This window comes from Serinus canaria, chromosome 8 (assembly GCF_022539315.1).
Source record: "Serinus canaria isolate serCan28SL12 chromosome 8, serCan2020, whole genome shotgun sequence".
NCBI classification, from domain to species: domain Eukaryota; kingdom Metazoa; phylum Chordata; class Aves; order Passeriformes; family Fringillidae; genus Serinus; species Serinus canaria.
In genome coordinates, this window is record NC_066322.1 from 10,545,535 (window position 1) to 10,568,946 (window position 23,412).

At 49.2% G+C, this 23,412-nt stretch overlaps 1 protein-coding gene across 7 annotated transcripts in view; it reads right to left on the bottom strand.

Annotated features, from left to right (window-relative positions):
- The window catches only part of PTPRF (protein tyrosine phosphatase receptor type F), a 375,785-nt gene that overhangs the window by 26,931 nt on the left and 325,442 nt on the right, over nt 1–23,412 (bottom strand). For all 7 annotated transcript variants that reach the window (XM_030226334.2, XM_030226335.2, XM_030226333.2 and 4 more), the window contains 7 exons: nt 21,812–22,390; nt 21,085–21,182; nt 15,615–15,868; nt 14,775–14,865; nt 11,619–11,831; nt 8,526–8,680; nt 5,175–5,290 (listed from right to left, as the gene is read on the bottom strand). In XM_030226334.2, the coding sequence (XP_030082194.2) occupies nt 5,175–5,290; nt 8,526–8,680; nt 11,619–11,831; nt 14,775–14,865; nt 15,615–15,868; nt 21,085–21,182; nt 21,812–22,390 (1,506 nt within the window). The remainder of the gene's footprint in view (nt 1–5,174; nt 5,291–8,525; nt 8,681–11,618; nt 11,832–14,774; nt 14,866–15,614; nt 15,869–21,084; nt 21,183–21,811; nt 22,391–23,412) is intronic.

Sequence of the window (23,412 nt, forward strand, 5' to 3'; positions counted from 1 at the left end):
TCAGAGTCCCAGGGGCATTAGAGAAGGATGTGAAGGGCCCCACAGAAGAATGGCTGATTCCCTGGTAGGACATTGCACAGCGTTCTGAGAGCTGAGGAGCAGCTCTGCTCACAGCTGCAAATCTCTTCAGTGATGCTCCAGAGGCAGAGCCTGCTCCAGGGCCCAAAATCCAGCTCCTTTGGGCTGGCTCATGCAAGGCACCATGGGCAGCGCTGTGCCCTCCAGCAGCTTCTGGGAGGCTGCTGTGAGCTGGGATGCACCTCAAGCCATGGCAGAAGTCTTGCCCTGCCTAAACCAGGGATGCAACATTACAGCGCATCCTGGGCACAGCTAAAGCCTGCTCAGCAGAAAGGCCCAGAGGAAGGGATCCCACAGATCCCACACAGGGGACAGGTACTGTGGGGGTGTGCATGTGGGATTGGGAGGAGCCCTCCTGAGGTCCTGGGACTCAGAGCTTAACCATCGCAACCTCCTTCTCGGTGCTGAGCTGTTAAACTGGCAGGAACGTGACTGTGAAACACGTCATCCAAATCCCAAGGCTCGTGACTCCATCGGCTGCTCTATGGGTTTCCCAGAAACCCCACATGGGTAATGATGATTATTAATAGGCTGAAGCTGTTGACTCACACCCAGGGAGACAGGCTGGAGCACAGCCAGAAGCTTCTCAATTGCTCAGGAGGCTGAACACTGCCACAGATGGCAGTGATGGGCCAAGAGGTGATGGAGCAGTCTCCAGGCTGGGTACACACATTTTACACGGTGGTGACAAGTCACAAGGTGATAACACAGAAGTGCTACACCTCAGACCTCTGCATAAAACATCTGACACCACTGCACACAGCAAGACCCAATACAACACACACTCATCCTGCCATTGCTCGGCAGTGCACAGCTATCCATGGATGGCCTGAGAACACACAGACAGGTGGAAGGAAATACCCCTATTCTGCCTTGTGCTGAGGTCCTCCTGCAGATGGTCCTGTTTGCCATTTCACCCATCAGGATCCCCGAGGTAGCTGAGCAAGCCCTCAAAGGGACAAACATGATGCTGGTTTTGGCGCAAATTCCTTGCTCATGCCAGAACTCTGAGGCTGTAGCTCAGGAGCAGCCTTTGCAGAGCTGCCACTCATGAGCAACTGAATGATGAGTACAGTGTGGGACCAAGACAGAAGTGTGGGACAGGAAGGACAAAGAGACTGGAATACAGTCACAGTATGTGCTTCTCCCAACATGGTTATGTACGTAGTACAGCAGAGCCATGGACCACAGCAGAGCTGCAGAGCCTCATCTCTGCTGAGAAACACTAGGTGGTCTCTTCAAACTTGTGTTTTGCCAGCCAGAGAAGTGCTGCAGCAACAAAAGAGCCGCAGGAGCAGGTGGGGAAAAAGAGGTGGCTGGAATCCCATTATTGTGAACCTAGAAAAACAGCCACTGACAGTGCAGTGTCAGATGGAGATTTGTACACACTGCCAGGACTTCCACAAGCTCTTCCAACTGCTCTTGCAGGAGGACAGTGAGCTCGCCACGAGGCTAGAAGAGCTCAGAGGTCTCACAATGCCTGCAGGGACACACATGGCAAAGCCCTTGGCTCTGCTCCCAGGGGAAGTATTTATCCTACATACTTCTCCTGTTCCTGTGTGCATACACAGATGCCTGCACATCCCAGAGCAGGGTGGCCATGCTCTTATGGTTGTTTGAGGATGAACTTGAAGCTCAGAAGACAAGAGATAAGGGGGCATTTTTCTGCAGGCTGGTACTACTCCATCCAAGCTGCTTGGGCAGTCAGTGCCTTCTTTGTGCCCGGGATTCCGGTACCCACACTGCAAAGCAGACCAAACTCAGGCTGCCCAGAGACCATCACGTGTTCTGTCTGTGACAGAGGTGACCCAGCCTAGAGAAACCAGTTTGCCCAAGGCAGGAAGAGAGTGTGTTCAACCACTGAAGAGCCCCCTTCAATTTGTACATTTCGGATTTTTAGCTGGTCACTCCCTCCAGAATGGCCAAGGTTATCAGTCCCCATGCATGGCCAGCTGCAGGCCTGGCACCATGGCAGAGCCTGGCATACCACTCTGAGGGGGCAGGAGGCTGGAGAGCAGGGAAAAGGCTGCTGCAGAGGCCTCCTGGCAGCCTATCACTCAGGACCTTCCCTTCTGCACTGTCCTGCAGTGAGCTGCTGTAGTGCCGTGCGAGCAGTACGCAGCCTGGCCCCACACATGTCAGAAAGTGAATCACTGCCATTTTACAGTCTGCTGTGAGTGATGGTGATCTTCATGACATTGAAACAAAAAATACAGATATGAGAGAGAAAGGGAAAGAAAAAGCAAAAGGTGTTGAAAGATAAAAACAGGAGTTAAAACTAACTTGAGATATTCGGGCAACAGGGGACACTGGCACCTGCAAAGAAATGGGGCAAGAACAGAAATCCCATTAGCCTTTAGTCATCATTGCAGAGGTTCAGAGATGGAAAGACAACGAGATGAAGATGAAAAGGAAAGCACCATATACCACAGCAACAGGAGCTTCCCTCCAGCATAGGACTGACTGCCTGGCCCTGGGGCTGCTTTGCAACTGGCTGTTACACAGCAGGCTGCTGGCTCTGGCCAGTGCTGTCCCCTGACACTGGCAAACATCTGGAGCTGGAGCTACTTGCAAGGGAGTGAGTCCACAGGCTGTCATGTGACAATGAGCTACATTTCTCACTGCACACCACTGGCCCCAGCCCCATACCCCAGGGAAGCCTGCAAGGGCCAGTAGATGGCAGGTGCAGGGGGCATCTGTGCTATTCGATGGCCAGGGGGACTGAACTCAGCCCCAGCCACCTCTGCTCAGTGCCCCTGATCCTCCAGCTCGCTCACAGCTCATCAGCAGCACAACCCAGTCTCCTTTCATGGTGTACTGGGACACTGCCCAGTCCTGTCTCCTCTCAGTGATTTGGCACAGCAGTACATTAGTAGAGGGAGGCCAACAGTGGGGAATAACCCTCGTCTGAAGTAAAACCCACAAAAATGAAAAGCTTAATATTTAATAACAGTAGACCAATTAATTATGCATTAAACAAGTTTTCCCTGCTCAGCAAGCTCCAGCAGGGAGACCAACTACCAGGGCTGGTGGCCAGCACCTCTTGTCAATGCATCCTCACAGCACTGCCTCGACCTCCATCGGGTGACAGGGGCAACAGCTTGGGCCCACTGGGCTTGGTGGCTTCCATGTGTCTCATTAATGAGGACAAGCTCGTCAGGAGTGGAACAGTCACCTCAAGCTGCACCACACCCGCTTCCACTCTTCAGAAACTCACAAGGGATGCAGCAGGGAGAAGGGGAGGAGGACAGAGTGCTGTCTCTTGGTGGGGGAGCAGTGTCTGGCAGTATCCCAGGGTCCTGCTGCTGTCTCGAGTGAACTGCACACTCTGGCTTGGTTTTGTCTCTCCAGAGAGCTCTGCAAACTCACAAATGGGCAGCATCTTTGGCTTGTCCTCACTTACAGACAGGAAAAAGAAATTTCCTGGCTCTCTGTCTCTCTGATAGCAGCTCTTGAACCTTGCTGCAGGCCTAGCAAGGGACATCCTTGCTGCGAACACCCTGACCTCTCTGAAGGTGGGAGCAGATGCAAGCCCGACTTGTCACAATTCTTCACACAATGCAAACCACAAGCACACAGCAAAGATGGCTTTTGTGTCCACATGGAGACATGTCACAGAGGCCTGTCCCCACGCACAGCTGTCCTGGAGCAGCCCTGTTTAACACTGTGCTCCTCCTCAAGAAGCTGCATGCTGCTGCTGACTGTGTGTGACCCCCTCCTCAGTGGTGCTCCTGGCGATCTGCCTGCTGAGATGTTCTTCCTCTGGCACATGTGCCTTCCTTGCTCCCCACAGCATTTTCCTCCCATGCTGTGACACCATCCTGTGCTGTGCTGTGACCAATTAATGTGCCAGCTCTGCTGCTGCCCACACGTGAGATATGCCACTGGTTCTGCCTGGAGATGCACTAACTGCAGACTCCTGACAGCTGCCCTGGCACAGAAAAATAAGTGCTGGTGTAGCACACCCCAGATGTGAGCCAGACTGCTGTGAGTGGCAACAGGAAAGGCTGTTCTTGCCCCCCCTGCCAGACACAGCAGTTTTACATCAGGAAATGGCCCCTTCAAAACTCTCCTATTAGATGAAAGCTCTTAGATGAATGAGCAGCAGGAGGAAAAGGAAAGTAGGTTAGAGACCAGGAGGAGCTGCAAGTTAGAAGAGAACTGTATGTGCCTCATTTGCTGCTGAACTGCTCCCTCCATCACAAAAGCCCAAGTGCTCCCTCAGTTCATCTAGGACTTGGACTCTCTGAAAGGCTCTGAATGAGTCAGGGCAGAGCCTGTCTCTGATCACTACAATGGCAGGTACTGTGCTTTCCGTGCCATCAGAGACGTGCAGACACAAAGCAGCAGCACAAGACCTTTCTGCAGTGTGAAGTACAGTTTCCTCCATGAGCTGGCAAAGCTACAGCCTGAGGCATCCCAGGCCAGTGAAAGCAGCATGCAGAGAATGGCTTTTACTGAACTATCATCCTCTGCACTGAGACCACCATGATCAGCAGAGTTCTTCAGTGGGCCCCAGCAGTGGCTGCAGAACACTGTAGTCTGCAGGTAGCTCTTCTCTTGACCCTTAGCTGAGCAGAGCAGGAGAGTCAGCTCACCAAAGATCCCAGAATGAAGCTGCTGGGACACCCTCAGCAGTGTAAGAGCTCTATGTACCTCCTGACTGCCCCAGGTGCAGCCCATGTGGCCAATACTGCACCAGGTGTGCTCAGCACTGAAGCTCAGCCAGGGTGAAGCCAGTTCAGCACCTGGGAACATCTCAGGTGTGGATATTCCCAACTGCATGGAGGCTCCTCCCAGCTCAGGACAAGTGTAATGAGCTTCACACCGTGTCTGACACATACCACACAACAGGCCAGCTCCATCCAGGTTCCCCAGCCTCATGGGCCTGCAGTGACAGGGCCAGGCAGAAGGATTTGTAACCCAGAGAGCAGATACTCAGACATCCTTGGTCTAAAGCCCACTCTGTGTCGCTGTGACTGAGAAGGTGTGGATCTCCTGGAGGGTGGGAAGGACTGCAACTCTGCCTCTGGCATAGGGACATGGAGAAGGGGAACCAGAGGAAGTAGGATTCAAGGGGATGAGCTGCTCCTTACCTGGAGTCTGGTAGTTGAGCCGCCTCATCTCAACTGGGTCAGATGAGTGGGCCAAGAGTGAGTCCTTCAGGCCGATGGAGTGCTCATCCTTGGAAGAGGGGGAATGTGCCCTTTTCCTGTGGACAGAGAGGGCAGAGTCAAGCAGGTGAGTTCTGGCAGAGACTGGCATGAATCACCCTAGGAAGGAGTCTGGGTCCCTGTGTCCCAGACAGCCGGGAGCATCCCAGGCTCCTGGGGCTCTGGGTAAGTCATATCATCTTCCGTGACTCCAATTTCCCATCTATGAAACAGGAAAGATTATATATAAGCAATGTCAGATGTTTGATTAGTGAGGCAGTTTTGAAATATGGTATTCTGCATAGCATTTATTACAGAAAATGCAGATAGATGCAAGATGCTGTTTCCTCTTACTGTCTCTAGGAACTATTTCCTGTAGTGGAAGGATATAATAAAATTTTTTTTCAAGTATTAGAAATATTTAAATATAGAATGCTGTAATATAATAGTGTAAAGGCTCTTCAGGGTGTGTTTTATTGGGCCATTAATACATGTCTTGAATGGTTGAAGGCACCCAAGGCGTGTATTAATGGAACAATAAAATACAATGTTGTCTCTTCATGCTATATTTATGCCTAAAGCGATGCCACCACCTCAGGCTCTTGCTGGAATTCACAGGCAAAGCAGGGACAGATCCAATCAAAAAGTGGACAAGTGAATATTAATGAAAATATAATACTGCTGAAGAGTTTCTAGTGAATCTCTAGGTCCCACTTCTAGCTCTAGATTACAAATATGGTGGGTACACCCAAGGGCTGGAGAGGGATGTTGAGCAGGAGCAGCACAGCAGTTCTCTCTTCTGAGCCTGTGCTCACCCTGGCACCTGGCCAACAGACTGAGCATGCAGAATACACAGAGACTGTCTTTTGGCTACAGTCCCCAAATGGATTTTGCCTGAACTCCTCTGCTGACCTGATGTTTCCTGGAAGAGAGGGAGCTGCAACACTGCTGTACACAAATGCTAGCACATTTACCAGCCTGCAAATGGCAACAATCAGTCTCTGCTTTGGTCCTCCTTGCGAGGCCCCTGGAAGCACACTGAAGGGCTGCCAGGTTCTGCACAAAGGCAGCTGCATCCCTGGATAGTAATGACCCTGAACTATGCAGGATCCCAAATGCTCTCATCACAGGCACAGGGCACTTTCACTTCCATCAGAGGCTGGGCATGCTGGGCTGCCACTAATGAGAGGCACTCAGAGAAAACATACTGCATCAATCACGAGTGAAACCTGTGTGTGTTCCTTGCATGGCCCAGCCTGTGAGCTCCATCTGCAGCCTGAGGCTGCAGCAAACACTGGAGCTGTTCAATGGAGAGAACCAGCTTGTGAGTCTTACCCTACTCTGAGGCATCTCAGCATCTCAGAAGCCTTCCAGCTGCCTGGACCAAGACAAAAGAGCTGAAGGACTGAGAGCATTGATAGAAAGAATGGAGAATACACAGCCAACAAATAAACCTCCTATCAGGAGCACAGCTGGGTGTGCAATGTGCTGCTGTGTACCAGTCCTCAAGCAAACTGGGCCATCTTTTTTGGGGAATGGGCACAGCAAATGGACTGCCAATCCAAGTTGTGATGAGAGAGCAGTCAGGGATTAACATGATTAACCTTTATCTCTGCCTCATTAGCCCAGTCAGGGAAACTCCTAAACCATCCTCCAGATCCCAAGCTACCCACAGCTGCTCAGCTTCAATTCATTCCCATTACAGAGGGGCCATTGTGAATATTACACACAGATACCTTTGGGAGAAAATGCCTCCACAGAGAGGCTGGACAGCCAAAACCACAGCATCACTCTGGGCCCATGGGTGGTGCTGGAAGAGGATATGCTGCTCCCCCATGGGTGAGGACACAGCAGGGACATGTGTGTCAGGTCTGGGGAATGCGGGCTAGTGCTTCCTGGTGCTCCACCCACACGACTCATGGACAAGGCAAAGCTAAGGCAAGGTGGGAATATCTTCTATGGGGCCCTGGTACAGAAATCCCCTGTGGGGCCATTTTCTCTCATTAAAGATCAGCAAACATGCTGTTTCTTACAGTTGCCCAGCATTCTCTCAAAGCTTCCTCATTAGAGACTGCAGGAATGCACCTGCATTCTTGAGGGAACAGCTCTCAGTCTGAAGTGACTGAGAAAACAAAGGAACCCCTATAACTGCTGTTATTGTTGGGTTTTTTTGATTTTAATTTAATTGCAAAAGCAATCTGGGAAGTCTTTATGTTGGAACTTCTCCCTGAGAGCTGTGAGAGGCTGACAACTGCTAGGAGGCTGATACCTTTGAGGAAACAAAGTCTTTGTAAACTCCTAAGGCTGGCATGCTCCAGACTCCCAAAAACAAAGATGCCCCTTAGTAGCTTCAGGCTTGACTTTTAAAAAGGGAAATAGACTTGAAATTTTAGGAAAACAAAAAGATAAAATGGATTCATACCTTTCTTGCTTACTAGATCCAGGGAAAAGCAGGAACAGAAGAAAGGAGATGATGACTGACATAGAAAGGCACTGACTGCACATGCACAGCAGAACTCCATTTAATCAGACAACAAAGGCAGCTCCCTCCCCCAGCTAGAGAGACATATGTAAATAGAGAGCCCAGGAGGAGCAGAACCTCAGAGCTGAGCTGATAGAGAATGACCTACTGTAATTGAACAGGCAACATGAACACATGCAAATGCAACCCATGGCTCCTCCAGAGGATGAACAATCATCACATGCTACAGTTACAACTGGAGCAGGACTGCTCTGACAGGCAAAAGGAGGTGTCTGCTCCCACAGGGAGCACAGTGTGAGGGTGGTCCTGATCCAGCAGTCAGGACTGACAGGCCCTAAGAAGAGAGCTCCACTCTGATTTCAGCCTGGCACATCCATGCCCTGTTCTCACCACCAAGGTCATGCTCTTCAGTCAAAATTCACAGGAGAGGGAGCAGCTCCCACATATCAGGTGGGCAATTTCTACAGAGAAGCAGTACTAGAGAAGTTCCCAAGGCTGCCAATCCAAGTTGTGATGAGAGAGCAGTCACACTGGCTTTAGGCACAAAGCTGCTCTCTTCTGTCCCACTGTTCATGTGCTTCCAGAGTCCACAGCAGCTGTGTCCCAGGGCTGATGTTCACTACCTTCTGCATAGCCAGCCCTTCTGCTCTTACAAAGGAGCCTTCTGCTGTGCCAGGTAGAGACCTTTCTCCTCCCCATGACCACCAAGGACTGTCTGTCAGTCAGTACCTGGAGGTTACAAGGAAGGCCCTGAAGGTGCCAGCACCTCTGGTGCTCCTGCCATAACTGCCATGTCCCAGACTGGGTCTCACCTTTTGAAGAGAAGTATGGCAATGACAATGATGATGATTAATATCACAGCCAGGACGGGTCCCATCACCCACAGCATCTCTGGTTCATCCTGCTGCTTCGCTGATGCCACTTCCATCACGATCTCATCCGAGTAAGGGCTGGCTGCATATCTCTTCTGAACAGCACAGGCAGGAGAGGGAGAGAAAAGCAAGCATCCATCATACCACAGCAACAGCTACATCCCTGAAATGCTGAGGTTTCCCCTTGCTGCAGAGAATGGTCACATACCAGGAGTACTCCCTCCCTTGGCATCAGAGGAGGTCATGCTGCGGCAACAGTTTCTGCCTGGCCTGACACATTCTGGGTGCCAGCAACTCTGCTCCTGTGAAACAGTTTCAGTGCCAGCAACTTCATGGCTGACAAACCTGACCGGGAGGTGCAAAACTCAAGAAGCCCAGCTAAGAGCCACTTGCCAGCCCTGGACTTTCTTGGAGCCAAATCACAAGCTTTTGAATCCCCAACAATTGCACAACGAGGCTGGCTGATGATTCCTAAGTGGTTTACAATACCTGCTGTGCTGATATCAACACATCTCTTCAGGATAGAGTTATATTAGGAAAACCCCTGCTGGGTGAGGAGGGTTTTCTTAAAGGAATGAAATGACAGGAACATTTTCTACCTGATGTCTTTGATAAACACACCTTAGAAAGAGGCTCATTCGTACTGGTTCCTTTCCTTTCTGCAATGTGGCAGCCCAGTGATTTATAACCTGAAGGGACAGCTTTCTAGACAGAATCAGTAAAGACCCAAACCCTTCCTGCAGAAAAATGACACCACACCTGGTGATCTGCTGCTGTTCCTCAGGCTTATGGAGCTGTGCTGCACTGTCACAGTGCAGCATTGCTGGGTCAGAAGGGTTAAATGCTGCAAAAACAAATCTTTTCTACCTATTAGAGAGGGCCAGAGCTGTATCAGTTCCGTGCCTGTGGCTTTTGAGCAGCACCTGCTGCCAGGCATTAAGGAGCTAGGAAGCTCTGCTCCTGCCATTGAAGGTTTTGGTCACAGAAGAGGTGCCTGTGGATCTATAAATCTCCTGCTTTAAGGCTGGAGTTTTCATGTCTTCACATATGTGAGAAGAAAGAGAGGAATCAAGCCTGCTGGTGTCACACAAATGCACATCTTGATCTACTCTCACAGGTGCCCTTGATCCCAGCCAGGCTGGGTTCAAACATGTGTGGAGTACAGGAAATGCTCTTATCTGGGACATCCTTCTGGCAGCACACACTAGTTCAGTATCCTAGCTGCTCTCCTCAGACTTATCAGCAGAGGTGCCACTGTCTGGGAAAGAAGTGTAGGGGTGGTTGGCACTTTGTGAAACCTTTCAGCCCTACAAGACCCTGTTTCAGTAACTGAATTAGCTGCCAGCTCCTGGTTTAATGCTGTTCTTAGAGGACGTCTGCACAGGACCACTGCAACCCATCAGACAGTTCCTACACCCCTGTGTCCAGTGCAAACAACAGGGCAGGGAGCCAGCTACAGCTCTGAGCATGGCACAGACAAGAAAGCCTGTGACTCCCCTTTCTTGGGCAAGGGGCTGCTCTGTGAGGGAGCAAAAAGGCTTTTCCTGGGACTCCCCAGGAAGGTCAAGGTACGTTGGTGGTGGGGAGGGAAGGAGCACACGCTCATGTGTGCAGCAAGGTGTGACCATCTCCAAAGCTTTGTCTAAGGGGCAGAGATTCATACTTTTTCAGACACACTCTGGAGGAGTTGCCTTCCAAGGGAAGTCAGAGGTAGAAGAGATCAGAAGGACTGTTATCTCAGTGGCATTTCCAAAGGCAGACTGAGAGGTGCAGGTGTCCCTGCTCCTAGAGACAGTGTTTAAATCACATTCCCTCTGCCTTTGAAGAAGGGCTATCTTATGATCTCCTGCTGACACTTAGAGAGCAAGCAATTTCAGAGGAGCTGGGTGGGGGAGACAGAGCACAGCCTTGGACAGAGTGCCTCATGCTCCAGATGAAAGTGGATGAGATGCAGCAGGGGATGCAGAAAGGTGCTCTGTAGGAGCAGGGTATTTAGGAGGTTTGCAGGAGCTCTACTGCTGGCTGGTGGCTTACTCGAGGGCTGTGGCAGGTCTATGCTAGTGAGGAGATGATGATTATAGTTGGGATCAACTAGTTAAGGTCACCTCTTCTTGAGAGGGATTGTCAGGATAGCATCTCAAGGCCACTGCCTTACCTTGTTGTTACTCTGTGACTCTTTTTCCCTCACTGGTGTGCACATCTTGCCACATGAACACATGAGCTGGATGAGTAATGAAGAACCTGACCAGCCCTAATTAGCCATTAAAAACAAATGAGGCTGAGGAAGGAAGCCACAGCTTGGAATCCAACCAAAGGATTCGGTGCATCTCTATTATTTCCATTATTTACACACTGGCTGCTGCTACTGCTGCCACCACCACTCCTGCCCTGGGCATTGATGTCCAGCTCTTGCAGTGCTGCTCCTTACTTACTGCACTAGCCTCTCCCATGCCCAGGAGTGCTGCTTTCCAGCAGGGAGATGTGCAGGAGCAGGAGTCCCCACACAGCAGGAAATGTGCACCTTTGCCCTGCTGATGGGAAGACAGGTTTGCTTCTCCAGATGTCATCTCAAAGTGAAATTCTGGGCAGGGAAATGCCTGTGAGGGCAGGTTTGCAGGGAGAACACCCTGTTCACTGCAGAGTTTCAGTGGTCACTGTGCAGGGTAGGATTTTGTGGACTCTTTTCTACAGACACTTGAACCAAAGCAGAATGAGAAACCATCCCAACCATGTGCCAAGGCTCTGAGCACAGCCCTGCAAACCAGAACTGAGCTTGTGCAGAACGTGTGTGTTGACACTGTCCTCCGCACTCATCTGTTATGCGGAGCACACGGTGCCATTTCCCTCCAAAAACACCATTTATCAAGTCAATTCCCACGGCTGCCTCCGCTCCTTCAGGCCAGCGATGCAGCCTCCCTCCTTCCTTCCTTCACAGAAAATGCTGTCATCCTGCCTTGCAGCAATTGCTCACTGCCTGCACTGAGCCCAGCTCAGCTCTGCCAGAACAGGCTGTGCCCCCCAGAAAGTCCTTACCGTGTCCCCATCCTCCAGCGAGGCCAGCACGAAGCAGCGATAGCTCAGGTCTTGAGACAGAGGCTTGTTGTAGAAACCTTTGTAGTTCTTCTCGTCCCCCAGGGTGAAGGTCTCAGGCAGCACATCCACTTGAGCAGCAATGTAGGGCTTGAGCCTGTCTGCCTGGCGTCGCTGCCGCCTGCCCTGACTCCCCTGGCTTATGGCCTCCAGCAGCTGGGGACAAATAAAGTGCCATCACTATTGCTGACAGCACGACACCACCTTACGCTGTCACCTTCCTGGCTGTAGCACTCGGCAGGGGGGAAGGGAAGGGAGGAGAAGGTAACTGGGTTTGATTTGTATCTGGTGGTACTGAGGAGCCAGAGGCAAGGATTATCCATTTAGGCATTGCTGGGGCATCTGTCACAGAACCTCACTGCAAGAACCTCCACTAGGATCTCAACTTTGGAAGCATCCTGGGAAGCTGACATGGTAAATGTTAGGGCTGAGACAGCCTGGCTGTGACTGTTCCCCTGAGTCACGTATCCCAATGGGTTGTGAGAGAACCAAGTCATGTTCTGTGGCCTAATTATTGGTCTGGACAGCAACTCACACTCTCTAGACACTGGATGTGAATTACAGCTGATGCCAATGTTCAGGGAAAAAGTGACATTTACTGTGTCTTTTCCTTCTGCCAGGGCCCCTGTATCTCACCTGCTGCTGTGCTGAGCAGAGCTTTATTTAAACCACACAGAATGGTAACAGATTTCATGGAATGTTCGTAGTAAAAATGGCAAATTTCATAGCCACAAGTAAATGAAAAAGGATATAATGCACAAAAATCCAATTGCACTGCTAAGAATGACTCTCAAATGGTTAAAGATATTTTTTTCCAATGAATAAAAATGAACAACTTTGGAAGAGAAATTCTAATTCAAAATGAGGAAGGAGGGATGAAATACATTTCACACAGAAATTTATCAAGGCAACATTGTCAGGGCAGATAGGGAACATCAGAGGGCTAGGGATGGTGATGTGCACACAAAGGCACACTGCTGAGCTGGGCTTACTCCCCCTGAGGAGGAGAAGCTGGGTAAGAAACCCCTTACTCTTTCCCCTTGACAGACCATCCTTGTCTTCTTATCAGTACTCACATAGAAGCAATTTAGGAAAACTATACCTTGTCATTATAGTATCACCAGAAAAAAAAAAAAGAAGAAGAAAAAAAGAAGGAAATAAAAAAAGAGGCTGGAGAAATCTTAGTTTCACAAATGTCATTGTAATCCCAAGGGGGAAAAGCAGGAAGATACTTTTTGGAGTGTGGAGTTTTCTTCCTACATCCATCTCTTGCATCTGGCTGAGATTTCAGCTGAGCTCTTTGGAGCAGAAAGTGCAGCTCTATGTGCATATACACAAAACCACAGGGCTCTAGTTGTGGTTAAGGCTGCTGGAGGCTTCTGCCACTTATACATGTAATGCACAGCAAAAGACTGCATCAGAAAACTGCTAGGCCTGCAAAGTTCAGATCCTGAAAAATTAGAAAATTAATACTGCCTGTGCAAAATTAATTCAGCTGTCTTATGTACGTGCATTGTGCTGCACCCCCGACTGCAGAGTCACAGAATATCTTTTCTGTAAGTCCCTGCTTTGTTCAATACACAGGACAGACAGTGCTTAATCAAAGAGCAGATATTCCACATTTTGTTTTCTTCTTTGCATTATGCAGCCTGAGGCCTTGTTTATTGCTTACTATTCAAATCCTGCTCCGAAGACAAAATTAATAATTTCCTCATGGGCTTTTCTATGGTGCTGATCACTATACTATTACTTCACAAACATTAATGATCTTATCTTCCAAACACACATATGAGTCAAGATAAAAGTGATTATCTCAATTTTACAGATGAAGAACAGAAACACTGAAACATTAATGTAAAAAAAAGTCCACTAAATTTGAATGTCAAATTGAAAAGACATCAGCTTGTTTTGTTTTTCAAGAAAACTTAGTATTTTCTTTATAGCACTGACTGTATCCAGCTCCTATTGACTTTCTCTGCAGCTGGGGATGCTTAGGCTTTGCAAATGAGAGCTCCAGGATCTCAAACTGAGCACTCAAAACTATCACATATGCAAGACACCGGCTGCTAATGAAAATTTTGGCTTAAATAATTTGCCTGAGGCTGGGTGAGACAGAGACAGAAACTATTTCTTTCGATAGCTTTCAACCATCTAAAGCTGAAAACCAAAGCAACATTCCTCATGCTGGTCTTCTTTTCCTTGTGACATCTGTGGTGCTGGAAAACTTCTGCAATGAAAATATGCAGGGTGATGGCTCTCCATCACACAGCTGTGCTTCATTTGCAGAACAGAACCACAAAGACACATTGTGGAGCTGGAACCTCAAAAGAACGACTGTGTGATCAGGTCAATAAAGCCAAGGGCTGACTTGCAGCTTCTGTTTGTCATTTCTGAGTGCTTGAAGCTTGCAACTTTGTTATCTTAATGATCTTTCTGTGTGTGATTTCTTGGAATTTTTCCTTTACACTTTGGGGGTGGTGGTGTGTGGGGAAGGAAGAGCCCACAAAGCCCTTATGTGGGAGCCTCCTGACAACTGCACATGTTCCATGCCTCGGGTGTCAGAGCACTCCTGGCACAGGACAAGCTGCATCTTGGGGTAATGGCTGGTGAATGCTCAAAGTCTTTAACAAACAGGTGTGAAGGGAGCTTTGTGGGTTTTGTTAGATACAAGAATAAATTCTTTATCTACACTGCAGGCTTAGATCCTGTCCAGAGAGGGAAAAGTCTCTTGACAAAAAATGCTTAATAAACTGAAACCAACAGTTTTCTCTCCTAGCTCGTTTTCAATATCAGCATGGTCATTTCATCTGAAAAAGGCTGCAAGGACTGTACAACCTGTAACAGGATCTGGCCAGAGCTCTTAGACACTCAAGTGTGGTCTCCTAAGGGGGCACATTCTGGGAGGTGGCTCCTCCTTAGCTTGACTCCAGCCTCCTTCCTACACAGAGCCATGAATAAAGCCTGAGGGGGCACCCATCCCACAGCCCCCATCTCTGATGTGCAGCCTGCACCTGTGTTATTGCTGCCAGGAGGCCAGGGCAACGTGTGCTGGGCTGTTTGGGAACCACTTCCAGCCCAGCAGCTGCTGCAGGCTCCTACCTGGTCCAGCTCCATCTCATCAGGCGTCCGCCACCGAGCAGTCAGGGTGCTGGTGCTCTGGTCTGCTGGCACAACCACGATGTAGTACCACCTGGGAAGGAAGGAAGGAAGGAAGAAGTGTAAACACTGGACCCTGAGCCATCTCAGGCTCCCTGACCATTGGCAGATCTCCCAATGGTCTCCCTGACCATTTGGCAAGTCACCAAATAATGTGTGCTGTATGATTCAAGGATGACCTACTCCATTCCCCAGCCTTTAAACAGCAAAAGAGCTCAGAAAGGAAAAGGCTGGTTTCCAGCTGCACCAGAGAGGAGAATACTGCCATTACCACTCATTAGGATAATGAAGATCTACAGACTGGGTTCCAGAGGGTGGTGTAGGAGCTGTGAGAAGGACATTTATATAATCGGATTGTAGCAAGAACCCTGGGGAAATTGTGCTTCAGCTCAAGGATAACACAGTAACGAATAAGACTTCCACAAACTCGCTTTTTTAATCTCCTCGAGGCTCTAGGCATTATTTATTTAAAGGATATTATACAGTGTCAGAGAAAGTCCCTCCTGATCCTCAACTGTATTTTTGCTGGTAGCATTTGGAGCATACCCACCAGGGTGAGGGTAAACTGTCAGACAATTGTCTTAATTTTATTACACATCAATATTTGCTCAGAAAGAGCCAAGATCATGATCCATAATATGGGTAAATGCCTGCCTCTGTATCACTGCCTGCTTGGAAATTCACTCCCAGGTTACAAAACCCACATGTTGGCAGACGTCTGCCCTGTCTTTCTCTCCCCACCCCTAGCCCCAGACCCTGACTTCACCCAGGAATGGCACCTACCGAACTGGCACAGTGGTCTGCACTTTGGGAAGAGTTAGTGTGAATTTTCCTTCCTGTATGTACTTGTTTGTGGCGATGGGTTTGCTTTGCAGGACATCAGGAGCAGTGCGGATTGAGACGAGGTGCTGGAGCCCCCCTGCACTGCTCCCACGGTTCATTAGCACAAAGGAATAGTCCGTGTCCGGCTGGAGGTCACTGATGAGCTTCTTCATCGAGTGGCCGTCCACCTCCACACTCTGGCTATTGTACAGAATCTGAAACAGGAAAAGGACACGTTCGTGAAGCTGACAGCTGCTGCTGCAAACTCACACTCAAAATAGCAGCGCTAGAGATGACAGCCTGGCTCTGGGCCCTCCCTCAGGTGGTTTGGCCACTGTATGCTTTGTAAACAGCCATAAATCTTTAGCTAAAGAAGAGCAACCCCCAGCAGAGGGTGAGCTGTGCTCCCTGTGCCTCGCAGTGATGGAGCACAGAGGGGTCATCTCAGCCTGGGTGGCCAGGGCCAGCAGTGAGGCTGGTGGTGCCACACGTACTGCTTTTCAGTACCTACTTGGGGGAGGAATCCAGATGGCTGTGCTTTGCCCCCATGTGGAAATGAATGGGTCTTTGTTTCTTGTCTCACGAGGCTACAACACGCAATAGGCTTGTGGTGTAAAATCCTGTCTGCTTTAAATTGGTATCACTCCCATGTCTACCAGCTGATGCCTGGTTGGATGCTTAACACAGATCATCCCCCTCCCAGCAAGGTGACTGGGGGGTTACACGCCTCACCAATGATCTGACAAATCCGGCACAGGGCTCGCAAATTGGTACCCAGAATGGCGGCTCTGCAGGTGTGACACCCTGTCGTCATGGCAACAGATGCTGGCGCCACACAGCCGTGGGCAGGAGGTCGGAGCTGCTTTTCCCTGCCGTGCCTGCAGCGAGGGGCGGTGGGCAGGGCAGGGCAGAGCTGCTGGCGGCTGGGGCAGCCCCCCAGGCACAGCCTCCCCCCATGGACCCTTCAGCTAACTACAACTCTCAATGCCCCCTTGTAGATATGCAGAACCCCCATCTCCTCCCAGGCACAGCAGCCATGGGCACTGCTGGATTAGCTGCACCCAGCAGCCCATCAGCCCTGGAACCTCAGTCCTGATCCTGCTGGAACAACTCCTTACCCCAAAACCCTGGGTGCTGCCTCTGCAAAGCAAGAACTCGCACAGTTCCCAGAGACAGAGACCAAAGGGGTGTAGACAGCTAGAGAGGCCAAAGGTTGTGTCCCAGCTGTGAAAAACCAGCACATTTCTTTGCACCAGGTGATTGTCCAGCATGGCAGGGGAGCGCTGGATTTCTGACAGTGGTGCAGAGACACAGCATGCCAAAAACTGGCAATGGTAGAGCTGGAGCATGTGAAACCATGCCAGTTACTAGGTGCTACAGGCAGAGACCCCATTGTAAAATGTGCTTGTTTCAACAGTGGCCTTGAAAGAGAGATAAGACAGTTCTGTGGAGGACTAATTGAAATAATTCTTCACCAGCTGAGCCCACTGTTCAGGCTGATGCCAGCAGCAAGGGCGGGGGGGCAAACTTTCCTTCGAGTCCCCTTTTCAGCAGGTGGCTGAACTCTACAGAAAGCTGCCAGCTTTCTAGGACAAGGGCAGCTGATTAGCACTGCTCTAATGTTCAGTGTTGGAGCTGGAAGGAAAAGAGAGGTCCTGGAAAGAGATCTGAAGGACAGTGGAGCACAAGGACCTGGCTAGGCCTAGAATCTGCAGCTCAGCTTTTCTGTTATCCAAACAGCAATACCCACAGCATGCTTCAATCCTCTCCATGTCACTTTGCGTGGACATCAGGATAGGAAAAGAGCTCCAGCTTTTTTGCTGTTGAGAAAAGACTCCTAACAGGTAACACAGCAGCAGAGAGAAGCCAGCTATGGAGAAGAGATGCAATCAATCTCATTTGTTGACGTGCTTCAGTTTTCAGGAATGGACTGTGAAAGTAAGCATCAAGTAACTAAAGCAACAGGTTTGCAGGGACAAAGGTCCAGCTGCTGCTCCCCATGTGAGAAAGGCTGTCAAAGGTAGCATAGTAGAACAGCCAGAGAGAATTATTTTCTGTTGTGACTCCTCCTAATGGTATTTTCTCCTGGGCTTTAATCCCTTTCCCTGAAGACATGTGCATCAGCTGACTGCTAAAGTGAGTGAAAAATCAAAATAAAGAAATGCTTCTTGCAGCACTGGAATCAGATAAGTAGATGCCCTGACACAGAAGTAGGTACACCAAAGACAGGACTACTAGACTTTAAATCATCTTAGCAGCTTTTCTGGTCAGCACCACTCCTTCCAATGACATTGCAACAGTACAGGTCTAGATACACCAGGTGCCAGTAAGTCAGGGCATGTTCTGGGGGAGCAGCAAGACCTCTCTTTCATGTGCTCCCACACAGATTTGAACAAAACCAAACTTCCAACATTAAAACCTATGCTGAAAGGATGATAAGCCCACAGAGTTCTGCTGCCTCTTGGATAAGATTTCTCATTACGAATTCTTCCCTAATAAAGGCATCACCAACTGCTTCTCAGTGTGCTCTAGGGAAGACACCCACCATCTGCCTGCACACGAGCATGTGCTGGGGACAGAGCCATTTTCCTAGAGCAAGAGGAGGCAGAAGAGATGGTAAGCATTTCAGTTCAGAGTTTTCCTGCTGCTCTGCACTGTAACTGGTAGGGACACAGAGCTAACACCAGATGATGATTTTTATTGCCATGCACAGGAGTTTGCATCCAAAGACAGTGAAATTGGCATTTGCAATGCTTTCCTGAAGCATTCTCTGCCATCCCCCCTTTTCACAGCTGCTGCAGCAGTTCCACGTCCCTTTACCTGCCACAACACATTGTCTTCTCAAATGTTATGCACCATTAGTTAAGGCCTCTACGTAAACCTTACACTAATGTAAGGGCTCACAAACAGTGATTCATGTGCAGCTGGAAGATGCCTGGAAGCTCAAGCAGGAATGCTATTTAGAGCCTGCATCATGGCCCACTGGTAACTACCAGAGTCAGCAGCAAATCTGGCCCAAGGGTTCTGAACTGCCAAACAGTGCTGACTAGCCCATAGATTGCTGTAAAATGTCATCTCTGCCACTCCTACTCACAGGAGAAGATTTGCAAAGCTAGGTGGGTTCAAATGTCACTGCTGAAGTTCTCATATTTGATTTCAAGGCAGTATAGAATGTATTGAACTAAAAGATGAAAAGACACATAGTGTGCAACACTGGGAAAGATAACAACTCCATGGAAAATTAGACAAGGCTGGAGTACTTGCAGGCAGGAGTAATTACTACATTCTATGGGACACACTGTGAGAAAGCATTCTCAGGGGTTATTTCCAAACCTAGATCATTATAATTTTCAAAAAGCACCGTTCCTTCTGCCCATTTCTAAAATACCTTGTAATGCTGCCTTTAACAAATATATCCTCTGTCCCATGCTTAAGTTGAAGAATGTATTTCAGGAAAATGCACTTTCCCCAAGGAGAAGGTTGTATCTATCTTGCACTTTCCGTGAAAGCTCCAGAACAGCCTTCCACAGGTGGAATAAAAAAAGGAATAGTGCCTCTACTCCACCACAACTGCTGGGCAACATTTTACAAGGAATTTATCTCCTGGACGAGAAGAAGCTGTGAAAATTCCCCAAAGAGATCTCAAAACTTCATTATTGATTTGGCAGCAATGAAAAATCTTAAGGTCTCAGTTCATTCTCTAATAAAAAAAGCAGCAGTCCTGCCTGTGCCTCACTATTCATTGTCGGAACAATATCTACTTTAATTAAATCTGTTAAAGTAGAATATGACACCCTTTGGGACATAGATTTAGCATGAGACTGTTTATCAAGTGTAGATAATACTAATTGTTCCCATGGAGATTTATCTGCTATGCTAGTTACAGTATTAGGCTCTGGCCTCAGCATCCCATGTGCCTGAATTGGAGGAGAGAGGTGAACCTTGTTTATAAAAACACAAAATCCTGAAGGTTAAGGATTTCTTTCAACTGGCACAATCAATGAGTCAGAGCGGGCCCTCTTAGCTCCTGGCCTTGATTCACGTGTGTCTGCAAGTCTGGGAATATTAATAAAGAGAAGGCATTATTAGAGAAATATCCTTCTAACACTCTGGTTTGCATGACTGCTCTTAAGTTATCAAGCGGCTAATGGCATCTCCCATGTCAGCTGAGGGTTAACCCACAGCAGGGGCAGACCCTGAGTCACTTTGTGATAGCAATCACAGCTTTGCACCTAGGACAGGAGACAGACGGGGCATCAGCACTGCACCCCTGGCTCCTGGCTACCTCCAACCCCCCCACCCCTGTGTGGTGCTAACGCTCCCAGGGTCACACTGTCCCTCTCCAGCACTCACTGTCAGACAGCAATGTGGGCTTTGGGCCATGAAACAAGGCACAGTGAAGCACACTGGCTCTGCAGCAGAGTGCCAAGTAACAGGCTCTGTGAAGTTCCTTGCAGCCAGATAGCTGAACACTGATCCTAATGCGCCCTACATCTGGGAGAGCTTTGGATACCACAGGGTCTTCACAAAAGCTTTGTCTGCTTCAGCTAAACTGTATGTTAACAAGTGCCTGCTATTGATCAAGGTAATTCAGCTTCAGGGTTTACACAAGGAGAGTTAGTAACAAGGAAGGGGAGGTACTCACACACTTTGATGTGGATGCAGTTTAAGATTTCCCCTCATTCTCCTGGCCATGGATCCCCCACAGCTCATGCAGGCCTTGCATTTGCACTTTAGGCACAGCATGGCAGGGGGCACATGCAAGGAGAAAGAGAAGCCACACTGCTTCCATCCCAGCACCTTTGCAGAGGCAGCAGATTGGTGCTGAGACTGGGAAGATTATTTTCAATGATGTGACATGGTGGTCTTGTTTCTTAATGGAGAGAAACTGCACTGAGACCTACACACTACACATAAGTGACAAGTACTGGGGGTCAGACAAGAGCAGGGAGGCAGGGTCATCAGTGCTGTCTGCAGCCTGCTGGATGACACCACATCCAGGACTGTACTGGTGAAAACAGAGCAGCATTCCTGCAGAGTTCCTGAGGTACTGACACCTTTTGTGCTGCTCACACCTTAAGACCTTCAGGAAGTTTGATGATGCTTTGTTCCTTCCCTCCCTGAGATTATGCATCTGCCCTGAAGTAACTCATGAAGGTGATACGGTTGATTGAGACAGGACATGTTGTAAAAGGAGTTTTACTCACTGGCTTGATTCCAGACCACTTTGTCCTGCTAATTTCTTGTGATTAAATCCAATTTATAACTTTTCACACCCCAGCTCCATGTCAGGCATCAGGACAAGCTTGTGTGACCACTGTCATGGAGCTACAGTGGTGAGCCTGACCGACAGGGCCCAGCTGATGCTGCTATCCCCTGTCCTGCTCACTGCTACAGGTGGAACTTCCTGCCCTCCAAATCCCACTCTTACCTTAAAAGGCACTGTAGATTTATAGGAGTCAGGCACTTCCCAGCTCAGCAACACAGATGTTTTCATGACGGCATTGACACGGAAGTTCTTAGCAAACACTGGAATGAAAAACAAGGTATTTGAGCACTGTAAAGCCAAGTCAGGAGGGAGCCAGGCGGCAGCTCGACTCCAAGTCTCTTTGTCTAACTCAGCAGCAGAGGTCAAAGAGTTCAGCTACAGCAGAGAAGTAAGAAATGAGGAGAAGAGAGCAGCAGCCTTTTACCAAATCTACAGTCTCCAGAGGAGTTCTGCTTTTTGACTACACTTTTCAGCATCACAGAAAGGAAGTTGTAGGCTGAGCTGCAGCCTTTCTCTATCCCCACTCCACTCACACTCCCTTGGCCCTTCGTCATGATCAAACAGCAGTGGAATTCAGGTACTGGATCTGCAGATGATCCTACTCAGCCACCTGCTCCAGTTCAAGCAAGAGCCTTTCATGTGCAGATAAAACATCCAAGTGTGCCTGTGGATGCAATGAAGGTACCACCAACGCTCCTCTCCCCCCAAATGGCAACTTTAGAAAATCTTTGCTGAGCTTTCCCTCACTGAACTAGTTTTAGACTAGGGAGCCACACAGTACCTGATCACAACAGTCAGAGCAGAAGGGAGCGAAGCCTCATGAACCAAAGCAAAGGTCCCTGTCCTGGAGGCACAGCTTCCTGTTAGGGTTTGTTAGAGGGGCACTTACCTTGCTCTACAGGCATGGTCCGGGACTGGATGCTGGGGCTGAGCGGCCCAGCCCCCTTATTGGTGCGAGCCCTCACTTTGATGTCGTAAGTGGTATCAGGTTTCAAATTTGTCAAAGTGATACTTGTGTCCTTGGTGATGTTAGCCAGGTCCTGCTGGCTATTTATGTCCCTGTATACCACTGTGTAGTTGACGATCTTGCCGTTCCTTTCTGCCAAGACCGGGGGGTCCCAAGCAACTTCCGTGGTGGAAGTGGTGAGACCCACCACACGCAGGTTCTGTGGGAAGCCGCTTGGCACATCTTCGGCAGTTGTGATCTCCTTCTCAAACTCCTCTCCTGGGCCAGCTCTGTTCTTGGCAGACAACTTGAAGAGGTACGTGGCCCCCTTGTGCAGGTTGGTCACTGTGTAGTGATGGTCTCTCTTCCCGAAGTCTATCGTGTTCATTTTTTCCTCATCCAGACGTCTGTACTGCAGCCGGTAACCCAGCAGCTCCCCTACCATCTCCTTGGGTGGGTGCCACTGGATGAGGGCTGTGTTCATGGCTGTCGTGCTAATCATCATGGTGGGCTTCCCCGGGACTGCAACATAAACACACAATGACCATCGATAGCCTGGGAGGAGGGGAAGGAAGGACCGCCTCCGTGCCGCTCAGTCCATGAGGATTGAGGAAAGTGGGAAAGTTCAGACAACAGGGTGAAGAGGATGACAGACAGCTCACAGGGATAGAGGCAGACTGACCCCAATCCGGTGGCGAGGGAAGCTGGAGCCAGCCAGCTCTCAGTTGCCATTTTCCCATGTGCTGCCATTTAAACCGGAAATAAATTCAGCCCCAAAATTCATCCCCTTTTACAGGAAACGTTTAAGGTACCTCAAAGCATCGCATTTTATCTCAGAGAAGATCTGAATCCCGTCCTCCCAATCAGTGGTCTTCAGACACTCCAGCCAGCGCACAGCACCAGGCCATGCTGGCCCTGAGGCACTGCACCACAACAGACACCCCGAAGCCCGATTCCAGCGCCCTGGTCTGTCTGGAGGCAGACAAACTTCATCCTGAAACCTTGCAGTTTTACCATCTGCAGAGGCAGCGAGCAGAGCTGGGTGGGCTGTTTGCCATCAGAATATATTTTGGTTTAGTTGAGAAGTAGATTCGTGATGTCAGTGTTGATGGGAGAGGTGAACACAAGCGTTCCACAGGATTTTTGCTTATGCTGCACAAGTCAAGGGGTGTTGCCGTCACTGGTTAGGAACTGATGGCTTTAAATTGATGGTTTAATACCTTGATCTCCTTCAGTTAAAAAAAAGGATGCGTCTTCACATCAGCTCAGATTTGTAAACAAACCAACTGATAGGGAAGATACTCAGAATCAAAGGCATGGGGCCATAAAGTATGGAAAAAATAAAAGAAAAAAAAAAGAAAAGGGATTGCAGCCAAACCTAGTTAAATATCCTTGGAGTTTTTTGAAATGTATGAGCCCACAGCCGAGCAAAAGAGAAAGCCGTATTTGCCGGAATGATGCCCGCTTTCTGCCATCAGAGGGCGACACCAACGCTCCCCTTTGAGGTCATGCCCGCAGTCGAGCCTGTACAAAGGCCCTGAGGG